This window comes from Miniopterus schreibersii (genome assembly GCF_964146895.1).
Source record: "Miniopterus schreibersii genome assembly, chromosome: 5".
In the NCBI taxonomy this organism is placed as follows: Eukaryota; Metazoa; Chordata; class Mammalia; order Chiroptera; family Miniopteridae; genus Miniopterus; species Miniopterus schreibersii.
In genome coordinates, this window is record NC_138106.1 from 69,545,505 (window position 1) to 69,572,244 (window position 26,740).

General features: G+C 37.4%; 1 protein-coding gene across 2 annotated transcripts in view; it reads right to left on the reverse strand.

The window, feature by feature from the left end:
* Positions 1-25,614, reverse strand: part of EPHA3 (EPH receptor A3) — a 319,756-nt gene extending 294,142 nt beyond the window's left edge. For both annotated transcript variants that reach the window (XM_081137897.1, XM_081137896.1), the window contains exons 1-2: positions 25,399-25,614; positions 6,459-6,523 (exon numbers count right to left, since the gene is read on the reverse strand). In XM_081137897.1, coding sequence (XP_080994023.1) covers positions 6,459-6,523; positions 25,399-25,486 — 153 coding nt within the window. In that variant the 5' untranslated portion in view covers positions 25,487-25,614. The remainder of the gene's footprint in view (positions 1-6,458; positions 6,524-25,398) is intronic.
* Positions 25,615-26,740: the final 1,126 nt, after the last annotated feature.

The following is a 26,740-nucleotide window of genomic DNA, read 5'->3' on the forward strand; positions in this document are numbered from 1 at the left end:
ACTTCCAATTCATAGGTTGGCAATATTTTCTAAATACATTTAACTAGATAGCTCTTCTAGGACAAAAAAACCAAAATAATATTATATTTAATAGAGCCATAGGAATATGTCTATAATATATTATGTGTGTATGTAATATATGTACATATATAATATACACAGAGTGTATATATATTATAATTTCACTTAATTTTATGCCATTGAAAAGAGAGTGAAATCATTTAAAGACACCATTTAAAATAACAAATTGTAAATTATCAAATTGTTCTCAACAAATGCTAAATCAGTGTTAGTTAGTTATCCATTCTTGGTTTGGAAAGCTTTTGTTGTTCAGTTATTCAGTGAATTGTAATTTATGAGCACTAATCCAGTAACTCAAAATGAGACAAATAAAAAGGAAATTGGCCTCAAAGAGCTTTCAGTTTCCTGCTGGAGATAAATATCAATGGGATAATTGTATTAATGTGTAATTATAAGCTGTGGAGATATCACAAAGTACAAGATAGATGAGATAATGGGTGTCATGTGCGAGTCTGGGGGTGGCAGGAGGTACATAGGAAAGAGGTCTCAACGAAAGGGAAATATTAATATTTTGAGGAAATTCTTATTACTAAAATTTTAAATAAATTAACTACCCAATGAAATTTGACTCTTTAATTGAAAAGTTTGACTCTTTCCATTAAAAATGTAAACTGGTCTGCACAGATTCAATGGAACAACAATCATGTAATGTCGAAGGAAGTGTTTGGTATCTTAACTGAGAAGAGGTCTTTGCAGGCACCTCATGGAATACTATCAATTTTCCTCCTTCTAAATCCAAATTCAAGAGATCAAGTGTATACTGAGATTTAAGAAGACATATTAATGAATTTTGCAAAAGATTTTGGATTCGAATGGGAATATCTCAAAACTCATTTGTCTAGGAATAAGAAATAATATTTGCATAGCTCTTTCATATGCATTATCATCTATACATGCTGTACATATATATTCATGGGTAAAAATCTAGAAATCTAGAAATAAGCCTCATTTACTGTAAAGTGCTATGACATCAGAATTACCATTATAACTTTTTAAAAATTGAGGATAAAAGTTAGTGAAGGTTAAATGGTCTGCATCAGATCAGACAGCAATAAATGGCAGAGCCAGAATTCACATGCAGATGTCCTGGTTTTAAACAATGTGCTTATTCTGTCTCACTACTTACTATTACCTTTGACCCCGTTTGTGCTAAAGAACAAAGAAGATAACCTTGGAAAATACAAACAACACTGTAGAGTACAATTATGCATTGCTACAGCCTCCATTTAGAAATGAAGATATTTGACCTGGTGATAAATATATATATATATTTTTTAATCTATTCTATCAGGCTGCCTTCAATTTGAAAGTATGAGAGATACTAAAAAGAGTGGCTTAAACAAGAAAAATGTGTTTTTTAACTTAACTCAGTGGTTCTGAGATGTCAGAGTTCTCTAATGCGCTAAGGCTGGTTCTCTAATGCTCACTAGACTCCACCTTTCTGGCCATGAAGAGTGCAGCTGTTCCAGATGCTGGGCCTTCACAAGGAAGCCCAGAGCCATGAAGTCCTCAGCCTCTCGTATCTCTTTTTATCAGGAGGAAACCTTTTCTAGAGTCACCTGAATTCTCCTCTAGTCTGAATGACTTTACTTACTCTTTTACTGACTCTTGTCTAGCCCAATCTCTAGCGAAATGACTGTCCTTGTCATGATTAGCCCTCAGATGAATCAACATTCACCCCACAAAGTGGCAGGAGAACAGGAGAGGGTAAAAACCAGAATAATATTGGTACACCATCCCCAAGGGAAAACCAGAGAACGGGTATTGGGTGGGCAATGGAAAGGGCCTCTATTTACCAAGAAGCATCTAAGGAAAACTTTAGAGGGAAAAAAATTCTAAACGATATAAAAAAAGGAGGAAGGTAGAAAATAAAATAATTACACAAATGCTAATTTTGACATTTCTTTCTAAGATCTGCAAATAAACATGAATAATTCATTTCAGACTTTGCTTTTTCTCTATTCCCTTAACCATCTCTTCATTTTCTTCTCCTTATGAGAGTTTCTTTAACTGAGTCGAGGCTCATAATTCCCCTGTTCTATGTAATCAGCATATCAGTACTATCCCAAGGTAGAGCTCTGTACCTATACTTCCCTCTGATCCCTCCTCTATAATGATATCTAGACTAAGAAAGTTTATTTGGTAGATCGACATTATCAATCAATGAATAAGTGTATTTAAGTACCTGATCATGCCTAAACAAAGTGTTTTTCTGGGTTGTAATCCAGCAATATTTAAGGGCTTCTATGTGTGTTGTTTGTCCTCTAAATCAAAGAACATATAAACTATTAAACTACTTACTGAAATTACTAAATATGATTAGTCCAGAATTCAACTGCTATAATTCATAGTTTATAGGGCAAAAGAAGGTAACTGCTGTGTCTGCTTTACTAAAATGAACAAACTTAGTGGTACAAAATGTTCATGGCAAATAAAACCCTATTATTGAAAATTCAATTGCTATTTGTGACCGCCTGATAATTTCAGTTTACAAAGTTGAGTATTATGTTCATGATATTCATTTAGAGGAAACCAAAGTTGCATTAAATTTCTTCCCGAATACTTATTTTAAAATTTGTCCCAGGCCTATGCTTTCCTACTGAGTTTCCTTCGTTTCAAAGCACCACTTAAAAACAGAGATAGAAATACTCTTTCCAAGAAAATTACATAGGTTGATTGTGAGATTTTTATGCATGAATATATCTTTGGGGAAAGAAAATAATAAAAATAGAAAAAAATACATGAAGAAATGAGCCACTCGGCCATTTCCCCCCAAATATATATAATCCTCACCCAAGGGTATGTTTTTACTGATTTTTTTTTGGAGAGAGAAGAAGGGAGAGAGACAGAGAGAAACATCAAGTGAGAGAGAAACATTGATGTGAGAGAGAAACATTGATCGGCTGCCTCCCGTATGCTCCCTGACTGGGATAGAACCCACAACCTAGGTATGTGCCCTGGCCGAAATCTAATCTGCAGCCTTTTTGCTGTATAGAACAATGTTCCAACCACCTGAGCAACCCAGCCAGGGCATTCCCCCAAATATATTAATTATATATACTTCAGGTGATATCATTCCATGAAAGATTTATGTTTTGAATAAATCATTTTTCTATTTTTTTAAAAATATATTTCAATAGATTTGGAATTTAGAGCTTCTGATGGGAGTAAGGTTGAAACTTAAAGAAGCTGCTGGAAGTCTACCAGGATCTTTTCAGTGGCCACAGCTTCTAATGGAGCACCAATACTCAGCCCGTAAGTGCTTCTCAACCTGGGCACTGTCATTTTACAGCAGATCATTCTTTGTCGTGGGAGGCTGCCCTGTTCACTGTAAGATGCTTACAGCACCCTTGGCCTTCCCTACCAGATGCCAATAGTGTCCCGCTTCCCAAGTTGTGACAACCAGCAGTATCTACAGACACTGCCAAATGTCCCCAAGGTGCAAAACTAAAACCACCTCTCTCCTTACCACTTCAGCACATTTAGAACCATTACCTTAAATCAAAAAACAGGATTTTCCCTGTCATTTGTGATAATACAGATGGACTCTGATGGCCTTATGCTAAATAAAATAATCCAGACAGAGAAAGGCAAATATTGCATGGTATCACTTATACTGGAATCTAAAAAAAAGTCAAACCTATAAAAACAGAGAGTAGAAAAGTGAGAGTCAGGGGCTAGTGAGGTGGGAGGAAATAGGAGAGGGTGTGGTAAAAGGGTACAAACTTTTCCTTCTAAGATCAACAACAGCAACAATAAAAAATGAGATTTTCAGTGATTCAATATGGTGTGACATTGTTACAATTTTTCTTCTAGAGTTTACATTCACATTTCATTAACCTAAAAATAGATGTACTGGTATTTATTAGGGTTCATTAATTAAAACAATGCAAAGTTCACAGTTATTTCTAGCTATTAATGTCATTTTTTAATGGGAAATTTGCAGCAAAGATATCCAATTGTTTTAACTATCTCCTTTGAAAACAAAAAACACAAAATTCATCTATCCTTGTCATATTGAAAATGGCAACAATTAGGCATTAAAATAATTAACTGAATCTAAAAGCACAAAATAGTATAATCAAAGACATTAAACACCAAGCCTAAATTGGCTGCGCAGAGCTTTCACTCAAGAATATCATCAGTTTCTCAACAAGAAATGAATACTCATCTAACGTTTTCTAAATTCACAGTACACATTTCCTCATGGACACTGTGGTTAATATAGAGAGAAAATTTAAAGAAAAAACACACTACACATCACCACAGGACAATAATTCACATATTTGATTTCTTGTTTAGCTTTGGGGTCTTGAGGTGTTATAAATATCATGACCTGTTGGGGAGATTTTTGTTTTTTGTCCCTGCAAATCTAATGATAAACTTGTAGAGCTTGGCCAGCTGTTTTGGGCTATTTATTGCATCAGAAAGAGGGAACACACAGCTGCAGATCCACCAGGAAGGCAGGGAAGAGCCTGAGATCTGCTCTGCGAGGCAACAGTAAGCCAGAGGAGAAACTGAAAGCTGTTCCTCGGCAAAAAGCAGCTAGGAAATTGGATGAGAGATGGGAAAAGTCAAGAGGTAAATTACTCTGAGGAGTGTTTCTTACATTTAATGTGCTTAGCAATCGCCTGGGGACCATGTTAAAGTGCAGATTCTGACTCAGAAAGCCTGGTGTGAGACCTGCGAGTTTCATTTCTCAGAACCTCCCAGGTGTGGACGCTGCTAGCTGATCCAGGCACCCCGCTTTGTGTGGCGAGGTCCTAGGATGCTCCATCCCCCAACATGTCTCTGGAAGAAGTGCCAACTCTGTTTCATCTCAAAGCCTATGAGATTAACAAAGTAAAATGAACACATTTCCCAAAATTGTCAGTATAGAGAAATGCGCCTTGTTTTCTTTATGTCGTAAAATAAAAACAAAGATACACCATTTGTTACTTTGATATACAAGTTAATTTCTGGTTGTTTTAAAAAATACACATGTAAGTACCTATTGGTAAAATAACACTATGGTTTTGGCTTTTTGTACATCCTTAAGCAGCAGGTTTCTATGGTATGTTATCTGATAGAGCAATAAACTCAAATTTCTAAAATCAGAATTAAAGTTAGGTTTGACTTTTAGGCGATTAGTTTCAAACGAGTTTTCCAGTTCAACCCTGAGTTTTGGTTCACTCTTGACGACAACCCAGGATGCGCTTTTATCCTAATCATTAGAGTCCTTTTACACCTATGGGAAAACCAAATCCTGGCTTCCTTCAGCGTTTCCCTTCTGAAGCAACTAACCGTGGCCTGATTATGTGATAGGTTTTGGCATCGTGTCAATGTCAAGGTGTACCAGGAGGAAAAGCAGATTCAAAGATGACAGATAGATGAAGTATCCTTGATGCAAAACATCCGCTGGTGAAAAAGTTGATAGTACCATAAAAATTAGTGTGTTTAGACACAAAAGTCTAAAGACCAAACACCAATACTAAGTGGCAGTAATTACAGCCACTTGGAAAAGAGGACCAGTGTAGAAGGAAATTGAATGCATAAATTTGTTCCTATCAAATATTTCAAAGTAACACTTTGCATTTTCTACAGGGTATAGTTGGAGGGGGGGAAAAAGGACATGTTTAGGCATTTATTACACCATTTTGTAGGAACAAGAATTTTCCAAATGTATGCCTCTCTTTTTTTCCTGGAAAAGATCAAAGGGAAAATTTTCTCACACAAAAGGCTCATTATAAGTATTCAGGCCACCAAGATGCCACACACCTCAGTAATCTGTGTCTGGCCGGTAAAATACTAAAGATATGTGAAAAGTTTAAAATGTAACGGCATCCAGATTTTTTCTTAATGAAGTACCCAGCTTTAAACTGATCTAGACAAGTTGCTAATATTTTGACCAAAGAAATTACGGCAACACAAGTTTACACTGTTGATGAATACACCCTACGCTACTTGGAACGGTTGCCAACGTTTACTTTACCTCTACAGCTCTGGAGACTACTATCTGCACATATACACTTTCTAGATTGCTTAAAACTTATAGTGTCTTCTCAGGTCACTTACTTATTCCAATCACATCACAAAACATGTTAGATGGTCACACCTAGATCATCTGCATGATGCTAAAAATAATTAAACTTTCATTAGCACATTCAAGCCATTGATAAACTCAGAAGGAAAAAACTACTTTATGTACTTTCAAAATTCTCAATAGTTCCACTGGACAAAAATATTAGGCTCTCTTTGTCCACGTATTAAGAACACTGATAAACGTGTCACCAGAAGTCCAGGAGTTTGCTTTAGAGAACATACCAATAGATCTTCCTGCTCTCTAAGAGCGACAATGGACAGAACCATGTTCCTTTTCAATACTTTACTGAACTCACCCCATGTGATGGGTTAGAGATCCAGCCCAGCTCCCCTTGAATTGTTTTTGAATCCAGCAGATTAACTAAAAGAAAACACAAATACACAAACACTGTTAAGAGGAATGAATTCTTTGTAAATGCCTTTTTCAAGTTAATGTTGTCTGTTGTTGGTGGCGATATAAAAATATCAACATATTCAAATCATACAATGCTTCATTTTCATTAGTCCTGTAAGGTATAAGAATTATAAGAAGACAGTTACAAAGAAAACCAACTACAGGGAAAGTTAAGGGATCAAAAGTTTCTGTGGCTTTTGTAACCCTTCATGTCTGTTTCCAAAGATAGGTTAACTTTCAACACAGTGATAATCATTTTTTACAGAATAATGGCAGATTTAAAGAGGAAACAGTCAAAACACAAAATAGAAAACAAAATTAATGCTAGCACGAAATCAAAATAACTTTAAAGACCATTAAATTTGATAAAGTTACATGATTTCACTCTAATTCCTTATATATGCTCCCATAATAAATCAATATTTGCTTGTATATTTAATATAGCATCTTCATATTGTCCCTGACCAATCCCAAACATATTCTATAATGTGTATTTTTTTTAACCCTCACCCAAAGGTATGTTTTTATTGACTTTTAGACAGAGGGAAAGGGAGAGAGTGGAAGAGAGAGAGAGAGAGAGATTGGTGTGAGAAACACGGATGGGTTGCCTCCTGCAAGTGCCCCACTGGGGATGGAAGCGGAAACCTAGGCATGTGCCGGACTGGGAGCCGAACCACAGCCGGGGCTGGTGTACAGGACCATGCCCCCGCCGCCTGCACCACCCAGCCAGGGTCTCAATGGATATTTTTAATACTGTATAAATTATCTCCGTATGTGTAACAAAATGCTTAGCAACTAATTTGAGGAGAAACCGAAGCAAAACTATGTTTTATAATATTGTTTGTGTAAAGCTTTATGTGTTTAAAGAAAATATTGTTACCCAAAGGCTTTACTGATTTTACTCAGAACTTTGTTACTTATTAAAAAGTCTGATGTTGATGAATAATAAGATATAATAAGAATGTGGTTGCATTTTGGATACATTATTGAAAGAGAAAGACAAATGCTTTGTTTTCAACTCAGATAATATTAATTTGTAAGGGATTATAAATTAATATATAACAATATACTTCTGGTTTAAATAATAATAAATGTCTCACTTTTATTGTTGATCTCTCAAATAATGGAAACTCTGGTTTCACAGCATCTTCCTTCTAAATTAGAAAACAATCTCACTGTCAACTGATGGAAGATGTAAAGGAAGTTTACATAAAATATACATGTATTACTAACATGAACTAGGTCAGGTGAGTAAGTAACTACAATAAGAGAGATTCATTTCCAAGGATTCCTTATATTCACGAAGCAAAACATAATGTTAATACACTCATGTGCACATCCATGTGTTGACAATAGTGTTTCCTGATGCAGAAAAAGCTCCTCCCTGTTTTTAATCATGCCAATTAGTTTTACAAGGAGAACATTAATCTTACAATATGTTAAGAAAAAGAAATAATATATTTAAAAGATATTAAAATTCTAAATTTTCAGGAGCTGCTTTTTAAAGGAAGATATTTGGTTAGCTGGTTCAATAATACATTAGGTGAGTATAAGAAAGCCTCCTGATTATTCAGTTAAAAATATATTAAAATTCTCAAAGTTAAATTTTCTAAGTTTTGGTAGCAAAAGAAAAGCACACAAACTTAACCTATTACACTGGAATTCCTTATGATTAAATATTTTTTCCTCCCTATAAATTAATCTCAATGATAAGTAATTATATTTGGATAAGAGAAGAATATGCTGCATGAATCACACAGTGTAATTTCCATAATGAAATTATTTCCCAGGATACCAGTTTGAAAATTAATAGTATAATTAATTATATTAAAATTATCTCTCAAAAATTATTTTCAAAAACCTCTACTTATTAATGAATTTACAGGTATTTTAAGAAATTTTTGAAAATATGAGAATACAGTCTCATGAACTACCAACACTTATTCTGATAAATACCTAGTTTAATTGTTGGTTCTGTCAGTCATCGGTGGATTTCCCTGATTTACATAGGATTTATATAGTAGAATTTACAATGCCAATATTCATAAATTAGTAGGTCATATTTGCAATGTCTTTAGGGCTTCAAATGGCTCAGTGTATTCTTGTGTGTGTGTAATAATTGAGTATGTACTTAGTGATGAATATGTGTCACTCCACATACTGAGATGAATGGCTGATTTAATTTCAATATTAGTAACCAGAGGGGAAAAAATTCTTAGGTAAAAAAATATATATATGAGTATTGTCTCAGTTTAGTAAATTACTCATTGGAATGTAGATTGCTAACTAAAAAACTAAATACGCTGAAGTTTTTTTTCCTGATGATAATGAATGATTAGGGAAAAAGGACTGGACTAATCACATCAGCATTTGATTTCTACTTAAAGAAGAAATAACTTAACCAAAAAGAACTGTATTGCACCGTCAATTAAAAATAAGTGTAATAGATTAACTAAATGTATTGCATTTACTCAGAAATTGAATTTTTATTGCATTCCATTTTCATGAATGAGAAAAACAATTGCCAGCATTACTCATGACTCTGATTCTGTGTCTATCGAACATAATTTTTTATCAGCCCTGGTTATCTCACAATGTTGCTGTAGGATAATCACATAATATAAACGTATTTAAAGCCACTGACTTTATAACATGCTATACAGATCTAGTGTTCTTGTAAAATTAATTTATTAACTGCAGTTCCATTCTGGCTTCTGAATTGTATTTATAATCAGCAATCTGTATATGACCTAATAGCACAGAATAGTGGCATCAGAACAATTTTTTAAAAGCACCTATTTTGAGTTTATAAGGTACCTTTTGTTTATAGCCAAATAAGAACAATACAATCTAAAATTCTAGCTACTTTAAAGTGAATTATTGCTGAACTGGGAGTTTCAAGGGTAAAAGCCCCTAGTCTCCTGTGATCTGTTGCACTGCAGTATGGGATAAAAAGAAGGGAAAGTTAATGGAATTTGAAGGTCTCCTGTTGTGAGCGATTTCTCTGGATACATTGACTGAATCTAACACTGCAACACAACATCTTAAACCCTACACTAATACAGGCAAGAACTTTGGTTTTCTATTCATGCTTTTCTTTCCTAAAAAAGATGTAGACCTGAGCATAATCGTTCAAGTGGTATTACTGTTCATCTGCCAGGGCGGATGGAAGAGGCAGGTAGAACTGTGCTGTATAAGTGCTACAGGGGAGTCTGAGTTTTAACGACAATTTACAATAGGGAAGGTTATTTTCAACGTCTAAAAAATTTGAGTTTATAATTATGAATGCTAACAAAAAAAGAGTTAAGAAATTATTTTTAAGGGTAGGTGGGGTATAAGGATAGCTTAATTCCTTAATAACGGCCTCATTTGCAAAAGGTAAACTGTCCCTTACTCAATTTCATATTCTAATCATGTGATTTCCAGTTTCTTTGGTTTATAACCAGAAACACATCATTTCATTAAGTTAAGAATATGTTCTATTTGAAGAGTTATGTGGCATGCATTACCTGTTTAATTGATTTTAGGGAGAGAAATGAAGGGAAGGAGACAGGGAGAGAAAGGGAGAAAGAGAGAGAGAGAGCCATTGATTTGTGGTTCCACTTATTTATGCATTCATTGGTTGATCCTTGTATGTGCCCTGAGTGGGATCAAACCATATGGGGAAGACACTCTAACCAATTGAGCTACCCAGCCATGGCCTACTTAACTTCTTAAATTAAAGTTATTTAAATTGGACATGTTTTTAAATGCCATAACTCTATTTAAACTGAGATAAAAGTAGGTGCTTTTTGGAAAAACTGCTTTTGGAAATGACTGTCCAGAGCCTGAATGGATATGGTTCTGGTGTCTCTCACACACTGTACCTTGTCTAGTCTTACTGCTGTTAAATAGAAAAGATAGGTGAGTAGGTGAATGGCACATTCATGAAAATGCTAAGGAAGCGCTTAGGCTCCTTGGCTGGCTCTCAGATGAGCCCTAACAGGAGCTTTGCTGGACAGAAGGAAGCGTGGAGCCCGGTGGGAATGAGATGGTGCAGGAAGGAGTGGAGAAAGGGCGAGGTGCAGAGAAAACCCGCTCGAATCGGTTTGTAAGGACTTCTGGAAAGGAGGGAACCTCGCTGCCCCCGATCTTTGCTGTCACTTTTCTCACTTCGCTGGACTGTGGATTTAAGATGCCCAGGAGCATTGTTTTCCCTTTTCTATCCTCCACCATAATGGAGCGATCCAATCAAATGTCCACTCCACTCATTTGCCTGGACGATGTAATAATTATGTATACCAAGAATTTCTATCACCTTCCCTTCTTACTATAAAAATCTAATCAGATTTTTAAAGGACACAGTTATTAACATAATTGTGTGAAGCAAATGTTCCCAGTTAATGAGGGAGGATTAAAAACTGTAGGTATAAATTTCTAAAGTTGTCACTCTTAGAGAACCATTAACACTCCTAGATTTTTCTGAACACTATTTTAAAGCTTTGCTTCATAGAGACTATTTGTCCTCTTAGAAAGACTGAGAGTGAAATATCTTATAGATGAAGCGCTGCAAATATGCAGAGAGTGCTAAAATAATTTTAAAAATTAAATGCCACAACTTCTTACTGAAGTGGAAGGCTTTTCAATTACCTGATAACATATCAATATGCTTTGTGGTAATGCTATGGGTGTATTTTATGAAAATATTAAGTTATAAAAAATTATCGAACAATCATTTCAAGATGAACGATAGGGTTTAATGGATAAAGAAGTTCCGACTCTTACAATAAATATTTATTTTCTTATAAAAACTTCAGTTAAACCTTCTTAAAGCCAATTGCAAATAACTCTAAAACCACTACCACAGAAAAGAAATCCACTCTTTGATTACATCTCGCTTTGACTAAAGAATAATGACATTCCCTTTGCTGTTCATACCATCGTTGTGATTGTGCAAACCACATTTCTTATCATTATCATTTTCATCACTTTCTGTTATGATAAAAAGAGTAGCCTTGCTCTTGGTTACAGATAGCAGAAGGGTCGTTTAATTTGCTTCTAGGTTATACTTAAATGTCACAAACAGAAGAAAATGATACAGGAGGCAATCACTTTTGCTCTCGGTATTGAAATTCTCTATGTACTACCTTTGTCAATTATAATATGGAACCAAGAAATCAAGATGCATTTTCTGACAGGACCGCACCAAAGCTCTGCTTTTCATTTTTACTTTATGGTATGCCCACGAGAGGATGTTTAGAGAGGTCAAAGCTTTATTGATGAGCTTACATATTTCAACATAACTTTTCTCTACTGTGATTACATATTCTTAGTTCAGTTACTCCTGTGGGCTTCCTGTTTGTGCTTTTTTCTACCTAAACATTATTAAAACATTCTTTAATAGGTCTGATTACTATTGTATTTTATAGACTAAAAATTACCCCCAAAAAAGTGGTTTTAGTCTATAAATGAAGTCAACCACAGGCATACCTCCGAGATATTGGGGGAAGGGTTCCAGACACCTCAGTAAAACAAGTATTACAATACAGTGAGTGGTAATCTTTGTGCTGAAGGAGTCTTGCTTTCACTTTGTAAAAAAAAAAATAAAAAATGCAACAACTGTGAAGCACAATAAAAGGAGGTATGCCTGGATACTCTATCAATTGTGTGCTGATAAAAATTCCTGTAAGCCATGTTAAATTTAACTCAACAGGCATTTTGTTCCATAGAGAGTTAATTTTTAATCATTTCTTTATCAAATCACCAACTAAAATCACATGTCAGAATTAAAAAATTCTGTTGTGCTCAACATTTCTGTGAAAAATCTATTTTGTCACATGTTATCTGAATGCCTCATTTATGCTATGTAAGCAGATTTCTGGACAAGGTGACCTTCTATCAACTTATTCTTTCCTATAAGTTTTACCTCCTGGCAGTAATTTTAGATTTACTTTTATAAAGGTCTTAAATACCGAACAAACTGTAATTAGCTATCTCATCTCAATCTTTGCCAACAGCAGGGATAACACCTTCTAATCAAAACAGTCTCACAGTAAGACGTCTGGGTTTTCAAGCCTAAAGTGGTTCCAGAGAATCACAAACAGGGACCAAAATTCGAATTGAAACCCGGCCCCTTTAGTGAATGTAAACCCTGTGCTGTTTATGAAGTGTTAATATTTTATTTTTTTTAAATCAGGGAAATCTACAGTTCATTCTGATATCAATGCTATTATGGAGAAAACAGCTATCAAAGTATCACCTGGGAATGTGCTCTTATAACAAAATAATCTCTTCATATAAATGCATAGGGATGTTCTACTTTCAGTAAAGTTTTACTCCATTAACAACTTCAGCTATAATAACAGTCCCTACAATAACAGGTCTGTTTCTGTGCATTGTCAACTGATATTATGAATCATTTAGACAAGTGACATGTGTTTCCCAAAATGTAAAATTACTAAAAGTGAAACATTGATGATTGTGTAAGCATTGTGCATTTTCAATACATTTTTGTTTTTAAAAATGTTCTAAAAATAACATAATTACTTGTTTATTTCTAATTTGAAAAGATTTTTGACAAATTAAAAAGAGAAAATGAAAATACATTATTCAATTATGAAATTGTGGAAAAAATCATTCAGGCAAATAGGTGCTCAAACTTTAGCATAGGCATTTGCCTTTACATCATAAATTGAGGATGTCTTGGTATATGCATTTTAATCAAATTACCTTCAAATTTCAATTACCAACTTTCAAGTACTAAATGATAGCTATGTGTTTGGTCAGCTTTTGACAGATGGCTGTGAAAATGGAATACAATAAACAGACTGGCCTATAGAACAACTCTAATACAGTGTTGCCTTTTTTTTCCTTACTGACATATATCATAGTGATTCTACATTTGTATACATTAAGAAATGATCCCCATGATAAGTCTAGCTACTACCTGTCATCATGCGAAGTTATTACAATATTATTGACTGTATTCTTGGTGCTGTACATTACACCCCCATTACTTATTTATTTTATAACTTGAAGTCCCTTAAATAAGATGACTCAAAATTTTAACATAGAAAACAAAAAGTTAATGATAAAAATATTTCACTTTAAAAACCTTCTCTAGATATTTTTATATTTTAAAAAGTGTGGTTTTTATTTATTTCAAAAGAAGCTTATTGTAGAATACATAAATTGATTTAAAATCTAGAAAATTGGTCAGTATATAGCTATGACTTCATCATACTCTGGAGGATAACTATGTCTGGATCTTATGTCGCATGTCATGTCTGGTGTCTACAGTCATAGATGCACACACATGCAAACAGACTCTTCAAGGTATAAATATGGGTCTTTATAAACACCCACAAGGACCAAATAAGGTGCCACATGCTTATCAGTTTAATTAAAAATTTTAGCCCCTTTTCTTCCATCCTAGGAACATGTTGTCAATGGAAAGTATTAAGTTTTAGTATTGGTGATAGAAAACTTTTAATTTATCACTGGAAGAGAAGGTAGAGTTCAGACAAACTTCAATGTGGTTTTCCCTGTAGTGTAGTCATATTATGAGTAGCACCTACAGAGAAGCTTTTATTTGGGGGGTAGCTCTTTTTTTTTGATATTCAATAATGTGTTTCCAATATACTCACATGCATGCCCATGCGAGCATGTACTCACACATTATTTACATTAAGCTTAGATATGTTCTTGTTTAAAATAGCTGTTTCTGAGTGTTTTTTCAAAGTGATTTTTTTATAATTTTACATATACTCATTATAAATTCATTCAAATGATTTTTAAAATTTTCTAGATACATTCAGTAAAAAAAAAGAATCTGGGTTGTAGTCATCCCCACCAAATGAAGTTATGTTTAGGTAATCTCCTTCCCCTGCTATTATTAATATATTATTGTTATTATTAACATATATCTTTTACAAATCTCCCCTATATCCGAGAGTCTATTTTGGTAGGTTAACTGTGCTCTTCTCTGAAGATTTATATCTCATTTTTCATAATTTTCCTATCTATGTTAAAACACAATTTTTTAATATAAATATTCATTTCATGGTCATCTGTCCCTTCTGTTATCTCCAAGGGCATAAGACTATACCATGCCCTATAACATTTTTTTCCAAAATCCAATATGTAACCAATACTAAGGTATGCACCAGTTGGTAAAAAAAAATAAATACAAACAAAAAATTATTATAATATAAAAGATGATTTTTTTTTTGCTTAATGCTTTTCTTGATTGTTGCTAATGGTCTTTAAATGTGTGCCTTTGAAGTTCAATTTAAGGTTCTGAAGTTTCCACAGCCAGGGTAAGAGAAGTAAACCTACTACATAGTTGGCCAAACATAGAATGAATTATTCTTAATTAGTTTCCATAGGACAAGTGTTGGGAAAGGAAATTTAAAAGAATCGTACTAATGTTACATACTTATTAGTTTTTCTACTCTAATTCTATATTGATTTTTTAAGATATTAAAATATTTAGAAGGATTTTGGGCATCACTTATAAGCAAAAGTAAGAAGACATTTCTTTATTCAATGTACAAATGTTTAAGTAAAGCAGCTGTGCCCCTAAATATAAGAAAGCCATTATTTTAAGCATAAATTAATCTAACTTGTTCAGTCAGATGAAATACATGTAATTATGACAGAAAATCTTTTTCACAAAACATAGGCTAAAAAAGCATTTTAATTTCAGATAAGAAATGTCAAGAATACCATAATAAAATGAGTTTATCTCTTTTGAGTTATCTAATGTAAATGAGTATTTATTTATCTATGATAAACCAAATAGTAAAAGTAAACAAAGAGAAAAAATACTATTCCCTTTTATTTGCCTCTTTACAAACATTTTTTATATTTGGTAATATTTACATAATAAAAGAATAACAACCCAATTTAATTTCTACTTAAAGTTTCTGTGATGGTGCCAGTTCTTTACATTCTGTTAATATGCTAAATCTACCATGAATATCTTTGACATATTGAAGGGGAAAATCTGAATTTGAAGATAACTCTAGCTTTATGCCATCTTTGAATATTTATAAGTCAATTGACTATCCAGTTGGAGAAAATTAACAAGATTACACAGAGACAAACAAATGGCTGCTTTTCCTTTTTTTCATCACTGACTTGCAACTTAGAAAAACAAAATTTTATACCATTTTGATTCCAAAAGGTATATATTCATCCATAAAATTTTTCCCACAGTGTCAGTATAGTTCAGTTTTGTAAGGGGGCAAATACTACCTGTGGCACACACACAGTTCTGCAGGTAGACCTTTACTCTGAGTGTCATTCTACTTACCCAGAGGACTACGCAGATAATCCACATGGAAGCAACTCAGCTTTTCAGCCTAACTTCTCAGTGTGAAGACTGCTCTCATGTGCAAGAAAACCTATAGGACTTTTACTAATTGCTAAATTAGGTTTGAAAATCAGGAAATAAGTATGTTAACTGCTAAAAGCTGTTCTCCATTTCCCTTAGTCACCCTGAGGTAGATAGTAAATTTCTAAATTTCATACTGATTGGAAATGGACCAACTTTATCATGGGCAAACATTTAATCTTAAGGCCTTATATTTTTGTCCAGGGAGGAAGGGGGTGGGAGGGAGGAAGTGGGTGTTACTCTTCACTGGACCTGTAGAGTTTATTCCTGTACCTTCACTCTTATTTGAAAGAAGACAAATTCACCTTTCTTTAATGATTATATAACAAATTTAAGATGAAACCATTTTGATATTGATTAGACTTATCAGCAATGAAATTAACCTAGGTTTCTCCCTTTGCTCCAGTCCCTTTTGAGATCCTTCCATGTAATCAGTCCAGCTTTCTGTCTTAAACAAGAGGCAAGTCAAGTTTGCATTTTCTTGATTTGAGAGAGTTCTACAAACTCAAATATGAATAAAAAATTAAAACCAGGGAAACTAGTCATTGCTTCTAATTCTCCAGAAGCAAGAGACAAAAAGTTTGTTGCTAAGCCTACACTTCTGCTCATAAAAAATGTCCCGATAGCTTGAGTGGTTGGATAGTTTGTTGGGAACATAAAGGATAACACATTAGAAAACTTTTTTTTTTCTTTGCATGTTACAGTGAAAGAAGCAAGATACTAAAAGTGGCTTTCTGATTTGGAAGTCTGATGTCATCAATATGCTATTTTTGCTCTTTGCCAGGTTAACAGAATTTATTGCGGCAATTAATACAAAACATATGTGCTGAAATACCCACATGAAAAATATAATTGCCCCAGCTTAATTTGCTACCTTTCAAAACCCTGTTCTAGCTACCTTTTCACAATGCTTCTATTTAGAGAACAAGTGTTTTTATGAAAGGGGAGATAAATCATTTATAATTTACTTCCTAAACTTAAGTAATTTATAAACTATCTTTTAAATGAAAAGAAGTTCCCACAAGGACTAACGTCTACTTTTAGACCATGTTTTATTCCCCCTCCCCCCTTTATTGACTTCTATAACAATTCCAATAGTTAATTCACACTCTTTTTAACATACAAAACTCTAAAGAATAACATTTGGGTTATACTGACAATTGCCTCACAATCTCTGTATATGGGATTCCTGACAAACATCTTTCCAGGGTGGGGAAAGAAGTGCTTGAGTGTCAGGAAAGAACGACAGAGGTAAAAATGTGTGAAGAAAAGACATGACGGACACTCTCTCCTAGTCCTCTGACCACACCACAGTTGCTTCATTTTCTTAGTGTGTCCGCCACCCATGCAGAGAATCCTAACTTATCAACGTAAACACTCTGCAGTTTCTAAATCTCTGAAGCACTGTTTTGAAGGTACTTTGAAGTACAATGTTGCACTCCAGCACTCTGGGTATTTCTAATTCTTTCTTGCAAAGTCACCAAACCAGTGCAGTCGCTGGGATCCAGGTTGAGAAGCAAGTGTGTTTCCTGCGTGGACGAAGGTCTCCTAACTCACAGGCATCCGTGTGCAGGAGAAACCATAAGAGGTTAAAAAAGTCAAGTGAGCCGGGGCTCAGCTCCTGCTTCGCTGCGACCAGCCTCCTGGGCTGTAACAGGGGAAGACGGTACAGTGCCTATTCGGGGCCGCCCTGACCATTAAAGGAGGCCCAGGGGTAATGAATGGTAACGTAAGGGTGACGCCTTTCCCGCCGGCAGAACTCTGTGCAATTATCTTCTCAATACGGGGCGTGGCGCTGGGGCCATATTCAGTTTTGGAATTCCCTGGGTTCAACAATTTTATCTTTTATGAAAAACAGCAAATTTCCGACACATTCAGCATCATTGAACTACCGACCTGCCCCCCATAACCCTGCTCCCAGAAGCCCTTCCTGGCTTTCCAGCTGTACTGCCCAAGCTGGAAGACAGAAAATCCTGTTTTAATAAAACGATGCCAGTCTCCCAGGGGGCTGGGGAGGGCAACAGAAAACACTCGAAATTGTTCATGGGGGGAAGCTTATGGAGCATCCCCCTTAGCTCGCAAGCGGGGCCTAACAGGTGGCATTAATGGATGGTCAGAGGGGAAGCTGGAAAAGAAGATTCCTCATGTTAATCGGGCGCCTGGAGGCCTGCAGGAGACCGTCTGGAAGGTCAGGAGAAGAGCGGAGGAGTCGGACCAGCCAGCAGCCCGCAGAGCTGCGGGACGTCTCGGGCGCTCCCGCGGCTCCGCAGGCGGTGCCCGGCCCCGCAGAGCTGCATCTCCCCCGCCCCCTGTCACAGGGTGGCCAGGGAGCCGGGATCCACGCGAGACCGCGCCGCCTGCGGTTACCAGCAGAACAGGCTGGCTGATCCCCACGGGGTGGGGAGAGCTGGCGTCCAGGTGTTTTTACAGTCGGGGGAGGGCCCCGCAGCTCCGGCTCCGTGGGCGGAACCCACAGGTAAGCGGCGTCGGGGCGCTGGGAACACACCGCCTCCCGGGCGCGCAGCTCCGGGCTGCAGGCAGAGGGCGCGCGCTTGCCACTCGCCCGCCGCGTCTCCGCGCGGCGCGGGTTTCGCGGGACTGGGCGCCCTTCCGCCCGGGCTCCAGCCTCCAAGCCGGCGGGACCTCGGAGCCCGGCCCGCCCGGGGCAGCCGCAGCCGCAGGGCCTCCAGGTGCGCGGACCCGCCCGGCCCCGGGCTGCGGCCGCCGGGCGCGGAGACGCTCGCGCACAAAGACGCCCCTGGCCCCGGCGCCCTGGGGCTGGGGCCGCCGACCCGGGGCTGCGCTCCCGCGCCCCGCTCTTTAACCGGATTCGAGAGGAAGCAGTCAATCCCCGGGGGACGCCGAGCCCCGCGCGCGGCACCGAGCCCGGGGTGGGGGTGGCGCCTGCGCGGGGCGCCCGCTCCGCTCCCAGGCGCCGCGTCACTGTCCCCACTGCCCCCGAAACCTTGCCGCGCGCTGAAACTTCTCGGGGCGCGCCTCCGAAATGGAACCAAACGGCGGGAGTCGTACCGCGCAGGAAAAGCAGCCCCATCCCCCCCGCCACCCCCGTCCGCGGCTGGGCTTGTCCACAACAGTTTGTTTGTACAGGGCCGCCCGCTCGTTTCCCCGCCCCCCTCCTCTATTATTCTGACTTCACCACGTTGGTTTGGATTATGTGGATTTTCACCCTTTGCTTTGACTGGAACAGCAGGACATGGTTTAGAAAATGCAGGGGGGGGGGGGGGGGGCCTCCACCCTCGGGCTTCCAGTTTAATAACATCCCTCCAAGTTGGAGGCTTTCTTTGCTGAACTGGTTTTGATTCCGTCCAAGCTCCACACGCGTTCGCCCAGGCACCCGAAAGGGGAAGCATTCTTTGGCTTAGGCTCTTAAAACTTTCCCAGATAAAATATTTTCTTCTAGGGAAAAATCAAGTGTATAAACTTGAAAGGGGAAACAAACGCAACCTCGCCCCACCTCACCCCCCCCCCCTTTTTAAGTGTGCGAGTTTTTAGGGGATTTACTAAAAATTGATTAGCCAGATGTTTTAAGGGATAGATGTTTTTATTTCAAGCAAAAGAGTCATATAAGACATAAAGGTTTTAGAACCTTTGCGCTTCTCTGCCTCTCCATCTTTCTAATCAAGTTTTCATTTCATTTTCACCCGCAGGCCTTTTTACTTTGTGATCTACCACCTTTCCTTGTTTTTGAAGAAAGCTGGTATGAGGCGACCTTAAACTTGCTGGCTTGCAGACTTTTCCAGGAGAAAACCTCCTGCCAGATTCCAAGAACTACCTGGTACTAGGCAGCTGGTGATAGAGCCACAGAGTGAAATCAAGGGGCACCCATGTGCCCAGACCCTGGGTCCGGACAGGAGTGTCCTCCTAAACTGTTATGTGGCTTGGAATCCTTTGCATTCTGTAAATGTCACAACGTTACTTTTATTTCTAAAGTCGTTACAGAGGAGTTTTCTGAGGCTTTCAACTGATTGAGAAATAAATTTCAAACGCTGGTTCTTGCTATACCTGGATGAATAATGTAACGAACGTTTCACACCAGCAGTCAAGCCTTTATTTGAAAAATCTGTGCAAAGTTACTTGTGCGCTTGGTAAAAGCCCTGCATTGACCCTCCCTGGTGATAAAATCCAGGTCTCTGAAAACAGAACCCAAAAGGGGACACCTGCATCTGTTTTTCTAAATCTTTTATCTAACAGAAATTAGAAGAGTAGGGCTTATTAAATATTTTAAAGGAAAAATGTGTATATTAAAACATAAACAAAGTCGAGAATCCTGACAGAATATGATTTGTAAAACTTAGTGTTCTTCCAAGAAATACATATTTCCCCTTACATCTAGCATTTATGCCAAACAAAATCATTGGAAAATGGCTAAAATCAAAGGTAACCCACATCACAGATTTCTTAGTAACTAAATGTCTGTAAGAACTTATCAAGTTCTGATGATTTGTGGAAAGTTTTATTAATATTTTCTGGAAGATTTTATGACTTGGAAAATGTGCCTCTCAAGAACAGTTCTTGCTGTTTCCATTTGTGTTGAAGTTAGTAAATCAAGTATGCTTTGGAAGTACATCTTGCCTTTAAAAGTTCTCTGCGTATGTAACTGATTATTTGATATTTAAAAATTGCAAATATTTTATTTCAGAAAAATTCAAAGTTTCAGAAACAATTGTAATATTTAGGAATCTTTATAAAGAAAGGTACTGCAAGAAGCTAAAGTGAGGATCTCTTAAAGAACACACCGAAATTTAAATATTAAAATGTGAATAATATATAAACATGATAAAGGGTCTTGCTAAATTCATTCTTTAAGGGTAGGCTTCTTAAGAGTCAAGGTGAAACTACTAAATTGTTTGAGCAAGGGACAAACCCTAATTATATACAAATGCTAAAAAAAATACGCATGAAACTTTCTAAACAAACTAAACAATGTTTAAAAAAGACCTTTAAGTTTTGATTATGTACATTTTGTTTGAAATTTTTATGTTAAATTGAAGTGCTTTTCATTGTAGCGCCCAATTTCCAGTGTTTCATGGAAAAGACAACATTGTATAAATGCAACCATGATCCAACACGTGGCAATGGTGTTTTACTATATGTAGTTTCCCTTTTAAAGTCCCAGTTGCTTCTGAGTTATAAATATATCCATTTGACTTTATATCTTAAAATAGGCAGAAAAATGATATCAACTATGCCATTAATAAAAAATATGAAGTTGAAAATGTTGATAGTTACATTGAGGTCAGTGTGTACTAAATCTATTGTTACTGCCAGAATATTTACTATTTAAACGAGCATTTGGTTGCTCACTTATGACAAGAACTAGGACGGTGTGATACGTGAAACATAAGAGTGAGGAGATGCAGTATCGAAGTAGACGTTTTCCCCGCTTGAATCATTATTATCAATATTAGTCTTTGGGAAGATATAGATTCAGAATGAATTAATTTCATTATAGATTTGAGAGGTTATAAGAAGTTTCTTTCTGGCACAATCAAAATATTATCGTAGCAATTCAGGTTGTCAGTAAAAGCTTAAACAAATTTGCTGATAATCCTGTTAATGACCTAGGTCAAGTGTTAACTGTTGTGGGTTATAAAATAGTGAAATTAAGCTTTCTCCTACCTCCTGGCAAATAACACAGTTATAACTGTTGGGCAGGAGGTAGGGGAGAGCTTTCAGGAGAGCTATTAAATTACAAAAATGTGTAATGCATTCAATTATTTAGCCTAGCATGATTAAAAGCAAATATAAACCTTCTTTCGAGAAAAAAAAACAAACAAAACAAAAAAACACCTTTAAAGTTGATAGCTTAGTTTTCTATTAGTGTTTCAATCACAATATATTACCATTGGAGGATGTGTTTATATGTGAAAACTGATGCCAATTCATAGTAATTTTTAAAAAGGGGAAATTTCATTATTTAAATGTTCCTTTTCTTTAACATTTGCCTAATATTCAAAGGGACGGATACAATGTTTATCTGCAAGTCTCACTTTTAAGCTTTAACAATCACATAGCCTCCTCTAGTATTTAGAAGATCTATGTTCAGAGAAATACATTTCATAGAAACCATATCCCAGCCACTCCAATAAAAGTCTCCCCAAATAAATAATATATAAATATGCAGACTTAATTTTATTCACCTTTATTTTGAAAACTCTCATTTCCAATGTAAAGAGCTCTATGGGTAAATGTTAATCTAATTTATAAACACTTTGGATAGGAAAATGATTTACTGTATTATGTAGTGATGAATAAGCCATGCATTCTGCCTCAGATTCCTTCAGATGTAAAGGAGTTTAAAGAGAGTACTAATGCTAAAACAGACTGAACTAATAGTAGTCAACACTTAACTTTATATCAAGTTTTAAGCTCTTTCCAAAGTTATTTTTATTTACCATTATCATCATCCATCTGGGATGGAAACTGGGAGCAAACATATAAACTTTTGTAATAATACACAGTTTGACAGTACTATTTTATCATGAAAAGTAGCTGACTTCCCCCTGGAAGTCTTTCCTTGGTGTGTCATGTAAACAGAGAGACGTGATAAGATTTTAATAAAATTCTATGCAGCTTTTATAAAGTTGCTGTTTAAATATATATAGGCCAGTTCTTGGTTTAAGCAATCACTGAAATTATGAATTATGTAGTATCACTGAAGAGGCCAGCGAGAGAAAGTAGCACCTGGAATCATTTTCTTAAAAGCATATTAGAAAGTTATTTGTAGCTGGATTAATAAAAGAAAAGTTCATCTTAAACCTTTTCCAAGTTCTTTTCCCTCATCATAGACCCATGCATTTCAGTATTGATATTTGATTATCAAAATCTCAAATTTTAAAAAAGTCACACAATGGCAAGTTTCCTAGCAATGAACTCAATGGGTTGGGTTGGTTTTGTTCTCTTAGTTCTCTCATGCCTGACTCCATAATAGATTGCAGAATAAATTCTAGTAAATTTTACTAGCAAATTTCTAATGAATTTTCTATAGTATGGACATATAATTTTAGCATAGCATTTTAATGCAACCAATATTTTATATTTCAGTTTTCAAAATTTATCTTAGAAAGCTCTGTTAAGAAGATTCATTTTATCATTAATCCTTCCACCCACTCACTATATGACACTTCAGAAGGATGGCTTTTTGTTCAAATGATATTGTTAGAAGAATTACTTGGAACTCTGGGCACATAATTGGATTTTTTGCTTTTCATGTTGTTCATCTCAACTACTCAAATATTACCCAAGTTAAATCATTCCATTTAAATTTTGTTTAAAAGCTTCCCTTTATGACCTCAGAATGGAAGGAAGACACTACCCATAGGACACAATCTGGACAGAATAATCCCATGAACAATGGATAGATAAACTTTAACCCAAGCAAACTGAAAGTAATTATGTCAGTTTTCTGAGCATATTTACCTTTCTATATACATATTGTTAATGTGTAACTGCCTATATAATAATATGCATTATATACCGAGACATGCACAAGGTATGGCTTAAAAGCAATTTGCGTTTGCTTAGTCTTCCTCTGTTAAAGTAATAGCCATTAATTTTATATAAGTGTAAATAAATTTAAAGGGTATTTTTTCTCTTGCAAATTACTGAAAGGTTACATTTTCCACAAAAAAATACTGACTCTGAGCTATATCCCTGTGCATTATGATACATCAGTAAAATCCATTATCTAAATAGTTTATAAATAGTTCATCTGGAGAAATACAATTTATCATAGAAATATGGGAATAATATTACTATTTTTCTAATTATTTTCAATACTTTAATATCTTCAGAGAAAGAAAAAGATTAAACAAACACTAATTTCAACTTATTGATGTTACTAATTATATAAATGACTACTCTTGCCTTTCATTTATGAAGAATGATTGACAATTATTTTCAAATAAACATTTATTTGATTTTAAAAGAAATAGTCACTTGTAGGTAAGATTATTTTCTTTATCCTTATATTTAGAATTTTCAAGTTCTCAATCTGAAAAAATACATTGAAAAACTCTAATGAAATCAACCAAACTGATGAAAGCAGTCAGTAAGCAAAGAACAAAATTAAACTGCACCATTAGCAATGAAAGTAGGTCACCAAATAGGAGAGATGTCTATATTTAATTTAAAAATTTATAAATATTTTGAATTTTTAAAAATAATGCATACAATATACAAAGCATTGGCTTGACAATATATTTTTTAGCGTGTGACATAATATATAACGTATTATTTGCACTTCAATTGCTCAACATTGCTAAATTGCAAAATAAATTGCTGTTATATTGTTATAAGTTAAAATAAATGTGGTTATAAGTTAAAGTGATTAAGAGGAAATGAAAGTTGTAGTGTTGCTTTAAAACGACCAATTATTCAGAGAAGTTTGTCTTAAGAGTTGGTGATTGTACTCACAAATCATTAGGAATAGATCACAAAAGGCATACAGGAAAAAGGCAATGCATCTGTTCCGTACAGTCTTACAGGAAACATCGGTGTCTTTCATATTGAGTTTGCACGTCAGTTCATTGAAAAGAGACAAATGCCCATGCCCGTTAGGAGGAAAATAAATAACCCAACATCAAGGAAATGCCATTTGCTGCATATGAACCTTCCTTCTCAATTGGCTGGTCAGTGATTTACTCTACCCAGGATCTTCTCACCATTCATTAAGTAATTCTGCTCGAATATAAGCCCTTAAACAAAGAAAAGCCAACCTAAGCTTATGGTAAGTCCCGCAAATATTACTTATGTTAATGTGGCACATGCTGCTCGTTAGAACCTGGACCATAGCGCAAAGCATCGCCTGGCGGGACACACGCCGCTTCCATACAGCAGTTGCAATATAAACATCACACGCACGCACACACGCGCACACACACGCGCACACACTCACACACACACGCACACACACACACGCACACACTCACACACGCACGCACACACACACACACACGCGCGCGCACACCTCCGCTTCTACAAACTCCGGCTTCCTTCCAGTCCATTCATAAACGCCAGGGTCGTGCGAAGGAACAACCTGTCATGACGCTCAAACCTACTGAAGCATCTCGAGCGGCGGGCAGGATTTCCTTTTGAACTTCTCAGAGCGCGGCGCGGTCATAATTAGAAAACCAAGCACTGCCATCGCTCCCTGGCCATGAACATCCTGGCTGAACACCCGGAGAACGGGGCTGTCTTCCTGCTCACAATCGTCACGCAAGGGAACTCCTTGCGCCGGTGCCCGGTTAAAAGCACATTTCACGTTTAGGAAAATCCAGCAGGACCCCTTAAAGTGTCTTCAGGAGCCAGCCGGGAATAAAAGCCCGTCTTTGGTTCACTCGGCGCGAACCGCTGGGCTCGGAGGCACCTTCCCGGCGGCGGCCGGGGGCGCGGGGCGCGGGGCGCGGGGCGCGGCGCGGGGCGGGGCGCGCGGCACCTGGCTCACCTTCGTTGGGCGCCGGGGCACTCAGGGCGCCGAGGCAGCTGAGCGCGGAGCAGCCGAGCAGCAGGAGGGCGCGGAGGTGACAAGCCATGTCGCTGGTGCAGAGGGCAGTGAGAGGAGCATATCTCCATGGAGCGTGCCGCCGGTGTGAGGGCGAGCGCTCCGAGTGCCGGAGAAGTTACCATGCTCCGCGCGCGGGCTGATGTCAAGTTTGACACTGGAGATAAGGAGGAGTCTGGCCGCCTCTCCGGGACCGCGCTCGGGGCTGCCCTGGGTCCTAGAGCCGCCGGGAGCGCGGCTGAAGGACGGGCTGCGCGCCGCCGCCGGGGCGGGGGTGGGGGGTGGGGTGGGGTGAGGGGGGGTGGGGGGGTGACGGGGGGTGGGGGTGGGGGGGCTATCCTGCCAACAGGGCAGGAAATGCAAAAGTTGTAATGGGGCAGGGGTGGAGAGTAGTGATGGGGAGAGAAAAGCACCCCCTCCTTTTATTTTCATTGAAAAGCAGCTATTTTATTGTTTGCTGTGTGCCTGCTCTGTAGGCTAATTCCCTGAAGAAACCAGAAACCCCGACAGGAGTGTCCTATGGCAGCATGAGTGGGAAAGAAACTAAAATGCCAGGGAAATGTTTGTTACTTAAAGAACGGAGCCTCTTATTTAAAAAAAAAATCAATGGGAATTGCATCATTCAAAGGAAAGTTAGGATGATGTCTTTACTATGTTCAATGTGACCATACTCTGCCCAAGTCCTTTGTGGGGCACAAGGACACTAGTACACACCCCAGGTCAGGAAAAGTCTTGTAGGTTTCACACCAAGCACTATCAGGGCTTTGAAATAGATTTGGCCCAGCGATTGGGTGCAGAGGGTGTACTTAGCTTTTCCCAACTGGGCTGTAACCATCACCCTGAGGAAGTGAACAAGCCCAGCCCTAGGAATAGCCGCAGGTCAGCGTTCATCCTTTGTTCTGGGCTGTGGGTATAAATAAGAGTAATAGGAAACAACCCTGAAGCTCCTGGCAACGCTTCACGACTGCCCTCCCTCTCCACCTAGGTTGGGATCTCTGGGATCTGTGAGATAAACAGTGAATACGTCACAGCTCCTCATTCAGCTCTCAGCACTTCCAATCTGATAGCAGTGAGCAGTCCCAACCCAATGGCTAACTCGGTTTGCACCATGGTTAGCAATGATTTCTCTCATTTCCAGTTCCCTGTTTGAACAACATGACTGCAATCTGTTTTAGCAAAATAATTTTGTAATTCATATTTTGAAAATGATTCTCAGCTATCTTTAAAGCATCCCCCAAAAGATGATTACTCAAGCATCCTCCCGCTCATCTACCATTTCCTATTG